General features: G+C 44.7%; 1 protein-coding gene across 1 annotated transcript; it reads right to left on the bottom strand.

Moving 5' to 3' along the window:
• Positions 1-8704: 8704 nt before the first annotated feature.
• LOC311615575 (melanoma-associated antigen 10-like) lies at positions 8705-9421 on the bottom strand (the record flags this gene model as incomplete). Its single annotated transcript, XM_084870915.1, has 1 exon — positions 8705-9421. The coding sequence occupies one exon, from the start codon at positions 9419-9421 to the stop codon at positions 8705-8707; it is 717 nt and encodes a 238-aa protein (XP_084727041.1).
• Between the last annotated feature and the right edge of the window lie 2960 nt (positions 9422-12381).

Raw genomic sequence — 12381 nt, 5'->3', positions numbered from 1 at the left:
GAATACAGTGTACAACAGCTTTGTGTTCTTTGTTGATGGCTTGTAGGTTTACCCTTTGTTCCCCCTCCTTTGGGGTTTTCTCAAATACTGTTCCTTTTCATGGAAGGTTTATTAACTTTAGAATCTAAGTGGATGAATGAAAGTGGTCTCACATGCATTGTTCCTCTTCAGGTTTATGAATGAATTGTTATGTTTTGAAAAATAAATTGAGAAACTTCCATCTTTTGTGATCTGGAAGAAAATATGATGACACTGGAATGGGAATTTCTTTGGAAATGTGAAAGAAGACTGCAGAAAATAGATGGGGTGGGGAGATATAACAGGTGGTTAATATTTTTGGATTCCTCAACCATTTTAGTTTATTCTGTAACAGTAAAAAAATATATACCTGGATTTTCTTGGCTTATTTAAGAAAGTTGGTGTTATCATAGAAAATGTTAATAAAGGAATTTTACAAATGCTCACCTGCTCATTTATTTGCCAAACATTAATTGTATATCTCCTCTTTGAAAAGCACTGCGTTAATAGTGGAGATATGAGGATAAGCAAAACACACCGCTACCCAAAGAATAGTAGAGGCTAGGCTAAGAACAGCACTCACATCAGGAAGATGGTGAGATGTCCTCCAATAGCTACAGAACAAGTGAAAACAAGGAGGGAGGAGATGAGATTCCAGATGGGAGCGCTCAAGTGAAAATGCCCTGAGCCAAGGCAGTTTGGGGCTAAGGCAAACTGCATTTCCTTCCCTGGGAGTTAATTTTAAATTAAGCTGTGGGTGGTGGCAGGGACCAGGCCCTCAGGGACTGTGTTCTTGAAGTGTGAGAAAAGCTGACATGGAAAACTTTTGGATCCTGGATAAACCAGGGAGAAATCTCCACCTTGGGAAGGGTATGGAAAGTGTCCTGAACTTTTTGTCCTAGTGCAGTGAACAACACAGTGCATCAACTAGGGGTTCTAGACACATCTTGAGTGTTATTAGGCCAACTCTAAGTCATGTCTAGATTTTGGTGGTAGTGAAATGAATGAAAATAGCACTTTGATGGATGCGTAGCTGGGAGGGAAGGAAGGAGTTGGTCTTTGAGTTAAATTCTAGAACTCTGAGTTATATCAGCTGGGGAAGACTAACCTATGCCCAAATTAATATATCCTCTAAGAGGAAACATTTAAATGATTTTATTTGTGAAGCTGTATTTTTGCCTGACTTATATTCCATCTCCTGTTGAGCTGCATATTCTCTAGAGAATGTCCTCGATTACAACTAGATCCCAGAGGAGATAGATGGTGGGAGGGTCTGGGGACAAAATAATATTGGAAATTACTGCCATTCATTAAAGTTTGAATCAATGTCAGGTACTGTGCCAGATGCTTTTCTTACTTTACATATAGTACATTCCAGCAGTTCTTCCTACAAGGCATCCATTTAACAGGTGATGGATCTGAGGCTCATGGCGTTCAGTAATTTCCCCAAGATTTTACTGCTATTAAGTGACAAGGCTGAGATAGTAATCCTGGTGAATTCATCTAGACCAGGGGTCTGCAACCTTTAAGACATAAAGAGCCACTTGGACCCATTTCCGAAGGAAAAAAAAAAAACACACCTGGGAGCCGCAAAACCATTGTGACATTTAAAACAAATATAACACTGCATATATTGTTTCTTACCTTAACAATATATACCGGATTGTGCAGTTAGCTGTCAATCTGAAGAAAAAAGGACTTTTTCACTTAACAATGTAAAATATATTTTTGCAAATTAATAGCTAATTAAAATATTTAATTTACCTGGTTAATGGGATTTTTGCTCCTGAACCTCAGTGCACAGTGTCAGCACATCAGTGCTGTAAGACATTACCTTCATTTTCACACAGGCTTGCAAGTTGTCGGAGCCTCGGTAAAGCTTCAAAAGAGCCCCATGGGGCTCTGCAGCTGTAGGTTACAGACACCTGATCTAGGGCCTGCATTGTTTCCACACCTAGCCTGAGGTGGTTTTCCTGCTTTTACGCCATTTCTCTTTCTAGTACTACTTAACCCCAAGTGGGGTAATATTAGAAGGTGGGGCTTTTAGGACATAATTAGGTTTGGACAAGCTTATGAAGGTGAAGTATCCATGATGAAATTAATGTATTTGGCAATATGTTGATAAACTGAAAAGATGGCTATCTGCAAACCAAGAATAAGGTCCTCACCAGACACCGAATCTTCCAGCACTGTGATCTTGGACTTTGCAACTGAATAATAAATTTCAGTTGTTTAAACCACCCAATATATAATAACTTGTTATAGCAACCTTATTGACTAAAACAAACATCCTTGCATTGCCTTTTGTCTGTATGCCTGTCCACAGGAAAAGGTACCTCTAAAGGTCTTCAGGAAGCGAAACCGGTTTGGCTCAGTGGATAGAGCGTCAGCCTGCGGACTAAAGGGCCCCGGGTTCGATTCCGGTCAAGGGCATGTACCTTGATTGCGGGCACGTCCCCAGTAGGGGGTGTGCAAGAGGCAGCTGATTGAAGACTCTCTATCATCGATGTTTCTAACTATCTCTCCCTTCCTTTCTGTAAAAAAATCAATAAAAATATTTAAATAAATAAACAAACAAACAAATAAATAAATAAAGGTCTTCAGGAATGTTCAGTCATGTGGAAGGTAGCTGAGGATCATAAATTAATATTTTTACTATGCATCATCACAAGGAAAGAGACTATTCTCATTCTGCTGAGAATATAGAGGTTATTACAATGTAGAATGCAGAAAAGTGATACTGAATGAAGAAGGATGTCTGTTTTCTACCTGCTAAGATTTATAGAATCCTTTGAAAACTAGATGTGATCCTATATTTGAAAGCACCTGTCAAATTATAGGCTTTTGAAAAAGTTGGTGAATTTCAAGAAAAATTGGTTTTCTCAGAAACTCCTTTAAGAAATGAAGAGAGTGCCCTAACCAGTTTTGCTCAGTGGATAGAGCGTCAGCCTGTGGACTGAAGGGCCCCAGTGTTGTGGAGTGAGCACGAGTAAACAACCACTGGAGTCCTGACCAAATTAAAATTTAGGGAGCCTTTAATAGCTGGCGGGGACTGCTCTCTCTCCACCTATGAGACCAGAGAGCAGCCCCCACCCTTTGTAAAGAACAGTTTTTAGACACATTCACTACATCCTGTTTTTGCAAAGCAAACAATTTAAAACAAAGCAGTTTTTCTTAAGTAATGTCAGCATGTTATTTACAGGGGCCTGGCACCTGGTGGATTAAGTAACTCCATCCCGTTCTCAGGAAAGTTGACAGTGAACTGTCTTGTAAGGCTTATTGGCACCCTGTTCTCAAGAAAGCTGACAATGATTTATCCTGTAAGGCTTACTGGCATCCTTACTGGCATCCTGTTCTCATGGGCTATTTTGTGTGTTGCAGCTGGGAAGCATGCTCAAAAATTTTTGTTCTGTAACACCAGATTTGATTGCGGTCAAGGGTATGTACCTCAGTTGTGGGCACATCCCCAGTAGGGGGTGTGCAGAGGACAGCTAATCAATGTTTCTCTCTTGTCGATGTTTCTAAATCTCTATTCCTCTCCCTTCCTCTCAATAAAATATATTTAAAAGAAATAAATGAAGAGAGTTGTTGTCATAAAAATTATAGTAGTTGCTTTTTATTGAGCACCTACTGATGACAAATTATGGGAGAGGCTACAAGTGTTCATTCATATCTTTTTTTTCTCTCCTTCTTGGGACATCCACTTGAGCCAGTATTCCATTTCCATGCTTCCTCTATTATTCAGCAGCAAACATGGAGACCCTGTGCCGAGATAACAGAGCTACAAGAAGGTAGAAGCAGCCAGGATACCTGAGTTGCCTGAGCACATAATGAACCTGCCAATGAAAGCCATAATTCATATGAACAACAAAAACAAAAAACGTGTTGTGTTAAACCACTCATATTTCAGGTTTTGTCTATTGCATCAGCTAACAGTTACTTTAACTGATTAATACACACCTATTTCTGAGTTGGGGCTTAAATATTTTACTTATAAAAGTAGAAAGGTGGTAGTTCATATATTCTTGTTAAATATTGTAAACACACAAATCAATCACATTACTCCCCTTTATCAAGTTCCTCCAAAATTCAACCTCTATCTCAAAGGAAATTACAATTACTAATCTGGTGTGTATTATTTCAAAGCTTATTCTGAGATTTTTCATATATGTGTATTAAAATCTATTGTTTTTCTTTTAACTTACATGGTGATGATATATAAATTAACCTTTAACTTACCTTGCCAGTTAAAAAGTGAATGTAATATATTTCAATTGATAACACTTACTCTCCATAATAATAAAGTATGTATGTGTCATAATTAGATACTTCTGATGGACATATAAGTGATTTTCTTTTACCTGCTATGATTAATATAACTGAAATCAACATATTGAACATGAATTCTTAGGAAAAATGTATATGTTTTCTAATAAGAAAAACATAAAACAGAAGTTCGGTTAATGTGCAAAGGGTAAGAATATTTAAACTTTTATAAATATTGCCAAATTTTTATTCCATATAGTTGTTCATAAATTAATGTAATGTGAATATCCTAAAATTTTATAAACATTACTAGAGACCCGGTACATGAAATTCGTGCACTTGAGGGCCCTCAGCCTGGCCTGCACCCTCTTGCAGTCCAGGAGCCCTGGGGGGATTTCCAACTGATGGCTTAGGCCCACTAAGCCATCAGTTGGACATCCTTAGCATTGCCATGGAGGCAGGAGAGGCTCCCACCACTGCCACTGTGCTCTCCAGCTGTGAGCCCGGCTTCTAGCTGAATGGTGCTCCCTGTGTGGGAGCATAAGGACCACCAGGAGCAGCTCCTGCATTGAGTGTCTGCCACCCGGTGGTCAGTGCACATCATAGTGACCCATCATTCCACCATTCGGTCATTTGCATATTAGCCTTTTATTATATAGGATATGCTATAGATGAGGCCCCCTAGAACCATAAGAAATACAAAAAATTGCCGGGACCTGTTTGGCTCAGTGGATAGAGCGTCGGCCTGTGGACTGAAAGGTCTCGGGTTCGATTCCGGTTGAGGGCATGTACCTTGGTTGAGGGCACATCCCCAGTAGGGGGTGTGCAAGAGGCAGCTGATCGATGATTCTCTCTCATCGATGTTTCTAACTCTCTATCCCTCTCTCTTCCTCTCTGTGAAAAATCAATTAAAAAAAAAGAAATGCAAAAAATTCACTGTTAACTCATTTTCGAATTTCCTCCACTTAAAATCAAATTGCCCTCTCCCCCCAGTGGGGCGTGTGCTGCACCTCGTGAACCACTGGACTTGACACTTTTTCTCTCTGAGCTTCATTTCTGAATACATATGCATATACCATGGAAATTGTAATCTCTCCTCCACCTACTTCACTGGGTTGTCATGAGAAGGTTTTGAGCTAATAAACCTAGAAATGTTTCATCAAATAAGTGATGTCTAAATGGGAAGAGATTGTTATTTTTAAGCCCACGGGTACCCTCGCAGGAAGCTGGTGCTGACTGTGGGAGAAGGGTATGATTGTTTCCTTGGACTGTAGCTATCTAAGCTTTACAGAGGGTGCCGCAGGCCTTGGAGGAGCGGGCTCTGGCCAGCAGCCCTGTAGCAGTGGTTGTCCCTAGAGATGCTGGAGGTGTGGTGGCTGGGGTAGGTTGTCTGTGCAGGGGGGATTGGAAGAGCTCCCCATGGCCGCTTCCTCTTCCTTCTTTGCAGTCCAGGCTCCTGTCAGTCACTCTCCTCAGACCCCAGACCTTGGTGTACTTGTCTCCAGCTGCCCGGGCCCTCCATGGCTCCCTGCCACCCCTGCCCTACTCAGCTCTCCCCAACTGCCCACCTGTCAGGAGGCTGTCAAGGCGCCCTACTGCGGGTAGTGCAGTCCTGAGACAGGGGGTGGGGATGTGGGGAGCAGCTCCAGTAAAGTTTAATAAAACCCAGGTTCGCATTGGGATTTGGCTGTGGGGCCACAGGGGAATCTGCCTGGGCAGGATGAAATCACGTGAGACCCAGAGTCAACCCTATGGCCCCACAGCCCCACCCACCCTGCTGAACGGTCTTGATGTGATGGTGTCCCAGATAATTGGCATATTCCTCTATTAGAATTTACCAATCTTTTAAATTTTGCTAAAAGTTATGAGTAAAAAAAATGTTGTGCCAATGTTATTTTAATTTATGTCTCCCATTTTCTGATTAGGTAAAACAAAAAATCAACTTAATCCCTCACCCATGTAAAGCTGGATTTATGCAGTGATGGCCCAAATAAAAGGATTCCTCTGGGTATGATTTAAAATCCTCAAATGTCTGCATGGCATTTCCCCTTTACTGAGAGAAGCAAGGACTCAGTCAGAATGACTAGAAGCCAGGGAATATGACCAGCTAGAACACCCTAAGACTGGAGGGGCACAGAGAGCATTCTGGAGAGAGCAATTATTAGAGCCCACAGGAGAGGCCATGTGCAAAAACAAGTCCAGAGAGCCCCAGACAAGCTGGCAGTCAGTGCTATGAGTCCAGAGTTCAGTGTAGGAAGAAGGGTCCAGGAGGAGAAATGGTGAGAATCTATATGAATGGTACTGGACAATTTATATAAATGGGCTTGTGAAATATTAGAATCCTCATTAGCAGCTGAATATCACAGAATAGTCTGAATAAAAAGGTCACTGGGGTACATGGACCATCAGCATGCCAGATAAAACCTGCTGCCTTACAACCACCAATATATCATGCCAGGAAGAGCATAGCAGTTCTCCTGCATCATTTGGTTGAGCAATACTCTTGAGTAATTTAGTAGGCCAGGATACCCATGCCAATAACTAGACCTAATCACCATAGTAAATTTCCAGATACAGGTTTGCGTGAGCATCTGTTTTGAAGGAGATCCAGATGGCGTTCATGGCTCAGGCAGCCTTCAAAAGATTCTGGGCTGTTCCTAAATAACAAAGAAGATGCCCAGTGGCTATGAATATTGGCCTATATTACATCAGATACTATCATGTATTGCTAGGCACAGAACTAGATAAATAGCCAGGCATGTAGCCCCCACTGAGGTTCGTTAGTCTTCAAAATCTCAGTTGACTTCAATAATTGACCATTTGGGCTACTTGGTATTTTGCTCATCCCTGAGCTTTAAATACCAACTATTGTGTTTTAGATTACCCAATAAAGAGTGAGCCCATGACAGCATAGGTACCCACATTTAACCCCAATAAAAGCAGAACCCAAGCTCTCTCACTGCTCAGCTTTCCTTACTATCTTAGACCTGTCACTTAATAGCAGTAAAATCTTGGGGAAATTACTGAATGCCATGAGCCTCAGATCCATCACCTGTTAAATGGGTGCCTTGTAGGAAGAACTGCTGGAATGTATGAAAAGTAAGAAACGCATCTGGCACAGTACCTGACATTGATTCAAACTTTCCAATATTATTTTGTCCCCCAACCCTCCCACCATCTATCTCCTCTGGGATCTAGTTGTAATCGAGGACATTCTCAGATAATATGCAGCTCAACAGGAGATGGAATATAAGTCAGGCAAAAATACAGCTTCACAAATAAAATCCTTCAAATGTTTCCTCTTAGAGGATATATTAATTTGGGCATAGGCTAGTCTTCCCCAGCTAACTCAAAGACCAACTCCTTCCTTCCCTCCCAGCTACTCATCCATCAAAATGCTATCTTCCTTCATTTCACTACCACCAAAATCTAGACATTGCTTAGAGTTGGCCTAATAACACTTAAGATGGGTCTAGAACCCTAAAGTTCAGGACACTTTCCATACCCAACCCAAGGTGGAGATTTCTCCCTGGTTTATCCAGGATCCAAAAGTTTTCCATGTCAGCTTTTCTCACACTTCAAGAACACAGTCCCTGAGGGCCTGGTCCCTGCCACCACCCATAGCTTAATTTAAAATTAACTTCCAGGGAAGGAATTGCAGTTTGCCTTAGTCCCAAACTGCCTTGGCTCAGGGCATTTTCACTTGAGTGCTCCCATCTGGAATCTCATCTCCTCCCTCCTTGTTTTCACTTGTTCTGTAGGTATTGGAGGACATCTCACCATCTTCCTGATGTGAGTGCTGTTCTTAGCCTAACCTCTTCTATTCTTTGGGTAGTGGTGTGTCTTGCTTATCCTAGTATCTCCATTATTAATGCAGTGTTTTCCAAAGAGGAGATGTACAATTAATGTTTTGCAAATAAATGAGCAGGTGAGCAATTGTAAAATTCCTTTATTAACATTTTCTATGATAACACCAACTTTCTTGAATTAGCCAAGAAAATCCAGGTATATATCTTTTAATGTTACAAAATAAACGAAAATGGTTAAGGAATCCAAAAATTAACCACCTGTTATATTTCCCACTCCCTCGATTTTCAGCAGGCTTCTTTCACATTTCCAAAGAAATTCCCATTCCAGTGTCATCATATTTTCTTCCAGATCACAAAAGATGGAAGTTTCTCAATTTATTTTTCAAAACATCAAAACTCATAAATGAACCTGAAGAGAAACAACACATGTGAGACCACTTTCATTCATCCACTTAGATTCTAAAGTTAATAAACCTTCCATGAAAAGGAACAGTATTTGAGAAAACCCCAAAGGAGGGGGAACAAAGGGTAAACCTACAAGCCATCAACAAAGAACACAAAGCTGTTGTACACTGTATTCTCCCCAACCTGACCCTGCCTCTGACTCTCCTCTATTTAGAAATGTGAGTGCCCTTTCTAACACAGCATGAGGATTTCTTCTCATTCTTCAGTTGGGGAAGGAGAGGCTGTGCCATGAACTTGGCAGCAGCATGACCCACAGGGCCAATTCTGGCCTGGGCTCTCTCTTGCTCATCTCTCAAAGCCTCCTCATACCAGCATGAGAAGGAAATGGGGTCAATCCCTTTGATCTTGGACAAAAATTCCAGAACTTGCAACTTGCTGGTTTCAGCACAGGCCCTTGGGCCCCACCTGAATTGGTAGCGTGGTGGGTCACTATGAAGCACCTGCTGGTACTCCAGGTAATTCTCCTGAACCCAGGTTCTGGTGAGGAGCTTCCTAGGCTCCCCATAAATGAAGTGCTCCCTCCCTGCATAAACTCCCATCATATTCAGGAACTCCCAAATGGCTTCCTCCTGGGCACAGTTGCCCTCCAGGAAGATCATACCCAGGATGATTATCAGGAGGCCGTTTTTAGGCATGCTCTCATGGTCACCAAGCATCTCATCATAGGTGAGATCCAGTGAGTTGACAAGGACATAGGAGTGGGTGGCAGGGACCACTTCCTTCACATCAATACCACAGATCACCTCCAAGCACTTACAAGCTTTCTTAAAAATCACAGGGAATTGACGCTTGCCCCTTTTGCTAACAACTTGTAGCATCTGTGCCTTTGTAATAGGCTTCCTCAAACGATACCTGAGGATCATGATACGCACCAAATCGGTCACATTCTTATCTATGCGGTCTCTACACTGAGACTCAGGTTCTGCTGAGGTCTGCAGGGAGCTTGTATTCTTATTGTCTTGGTTGCTGGGGCCCACAACTGATGTGCTCCATGCTATGGACCTCTGAGGACGCTGGGGAGGTCTTGAAGCAGGCTGCTCCTGATTCTTCAGCTTCTCCTTCCCATCCTTCTTCTGCTCTGCCTCCTTCTCCTCCCACTCCTCAGAATCCCCCTGCTCCCCCTTCTCCCCCTTCTTTTTCTCCCTCTCCTTCTCAGCCTCCTTTTCCTTTTCCTCCTTCAGGGGGCCTGGGAATTCAGGACAGAAAGGAGGATAGGAGGTGGGAGAGGAGGAGGAGAAGGAGAAGCTGAAAGAGCCAGAGGAAAGGGAGGAATTCTCCTCCTCAGGTATGGGAAACATTATCTCACTATGGGCCTGAAAGTTTGGCTCAAAGGTGAGGCGTTGGCGCTTTGAGGAGTGAGACATGTTGACTCTTGTTGTGGGCAGCAGGTGGAAGTGTGAGCAGGATTATGGGAGATGGGTTCCCAGGAACCTGGAGGAGAGAGGGAGAGGGTCAGTGGCTTCAGCAGAGATGCCCACCCTTGGCAGCTCTGACAAAGGCTGACTTACAGGTCTTTTATTTAGGGGGTGCTCTGGGGCCTCACTGGGCTCCTGTCTTCCTGGATGGCTTGTCTCCCAGCAACCTGTAGGATGATGTGAGAAAGCACGTCAGGGTGCAGCCACCCAGCACAGCCCAAGGCTTCCAGGGCTGACTGTGAGCAGGTGGTGTTGGGGAATGTGGCTGGGGACTTGGATAGACATTCAGGGTATGCATCTCACATTGACTCCTCACTCTGCCTGGGCCTCCTCTGCTCTGCTGACCTGAGGACACGTGCCTCACACAGGGGCCCTCTCCTCACAACTTCTATCTGAGGGTTCCCTGCATCCCTCACATTGATGCCTGGTGGGGCCTGGGACACCTCCCTCTGCTGTCCTGGGCACTGACAAATTCAGAACACGCCCTCACCTCCCTGAGACCATCTAGAAGAAAGTGAGGGTGCACTGTATCCAGCCACTGTGCCTCAGGGCCTCCCAGATCTCACAGAAGGAAAAGGGTAGAGCTGGCTATGCCTTCAGTACTCTGGTGAGGGTGTGCTGCCCTCAGTGCTCACTCAGGGTCCTTACCTTAAATCCTGGCAGAGTCTGGGACTCGTCCCTCTGCTGACCTGTTATTTCTCCCCTCAGAGCAATGCCTCCTTAGATCAAGGCCCTAAGTTCCCTGAGAACTACCCCTGCTAGGCCCTTCCAGTGCTGATGGCAAGGGCTGGGCCCATCAGGTGGATGGTGGGCTGTCCTCAGTTCTCTTTTAGATCTCACAGCCATGCTGTGCACAGTCTCTTCCTTCTGTGGCGGGAATTACCTTTGTTTCTCACCAAGGCTCCTTTCCCGGGACTCCTGGTAGACCTGGAACTCCTTCCTCTTCAGACCTGAGGTGGCTCCCACAGCTAACCTGCCTTCGTATGCAGACTGAGGCCCTCAATCCCTGAAACCATCGCCAAGACAAAAGTAAAGGGACATCACATCCAGCCTTCCTTGCCCGGGGTCTCCCAGGACTTACAGCAGGGATGGGTGGTCCCTCTGTCATTCCTCAAGGAATTTCTCTTTGGTCCTGGAAGGGCCTGGGCCTACCTCATGGAGTGACCAGAAATCAGCCCCTCAGACCAAGGCCTCACCTCCCAGAAAAACCTCCACCCACCCCATGCAGGAAGTCAGGGACACCACATCTCAGAATTACTGTCCAGATCCCCCCAGGGTGGATATTGTGAACAGGGTGGTGTTTCTGTGAGCAACTCCCCTTCTGTCCAAGTTAGGGGGTACCCTTAGTCCCCCTTCAAAGTCTTTATCTCACCTATATGCATCCGAAATCCTGGAATTCGTTCCTCTGCTGATGTCACCAGCTCAGACCAAGGCCTTAACTCCCCTGGGACACTACAGACAAAAAGAAAAAGATACCAAATCTAGACACCCCATGCCTGGGGTCTGTTTTGACATGGGGAATATAGTCAGTCCTCCCTCAAAGTGTTTATGCATCTATATTCCTAGCAAGGTCTGCCCTGCCCTCCTCTGACCTGAAGCTCCTCCTCCAGCCATGATCTCACTCACCTCCCTGAAGCACTCCATCACCTTGACTGCTGAAAGAGCTCCTGGCAAATGTGAGTTTTCCCATCTGGCCATGCCTGCCTGCTCAGATCCTCCCAGGGATGTCACTCTGTGGGGTCCATCTTTTGGGGGAGGGGAGCCTTCAGGCCTCACTAAAGGTCCTTACTTGAATCCAGCCAGAACCTGAGACTCTGCCCTCTTCTGATCTGCTGTGGCTCCCCCTAAAACTTTTACCTCTTGAGACCAGCTCTCTGAGACCTACCTCCAGACAAAAGCAAGGAAAGGCCACATAGGGCCAACATTGCCATGCTCTCCTGATGTTGGCAGGAGGGGAAGGGTGGGACTGGGGCCCTCTAAGCTATTGGGGTATTTCCAGGGCAGGCAGGCTGAGGCCCCTTCTCACAGCCCTCTGCTTGATGCCTGGCAGGATCTGGCTGTATCCTCTATCATCTAGCCTGAAGTCACACACCTCAATAAAAGCCTCAGCTCCCCCAGAATCCCAAAGTGGGAGTCAGAAAACAGCACATTTGGTAACCCTCCTGGGCATTTCTGTGTGATCCCTCTCCATGGGGTGAGAGGTCCTCCCCCAGAGTCTTCATGTTGACACTTTTCAGGGTGTCAGAGCCTCCGTCTGCTGAACTCAGGCCACACTCATGGGAACAAGGTGTTCACCTTCATGAGACACCCCCATTCCCCAGGGAGTGGGTAGTGAGGGAGGGCCACATTCAGTAGCCATGTCCCTAGTCCTCCCATGTTGACAGCAAAGGCAGAGACTGCCTTGGTCC

The sequence above is a fragment of the Pipistrellus hanaki genome, assembly GCF_964339955.1.
Source record: "Pipistrellus hanaki genome assembly, chromosome: X".
Lineage (NCBI taxonomy): Eukaryota > Metazoa > Chordata > Mammalia > Chiroptera > Vespertilionidae > Pipistrellus > Pipistrellus hanaki.
This window is presented reverse-complemented; position numbering and strand designations above follow the sequence as displayed.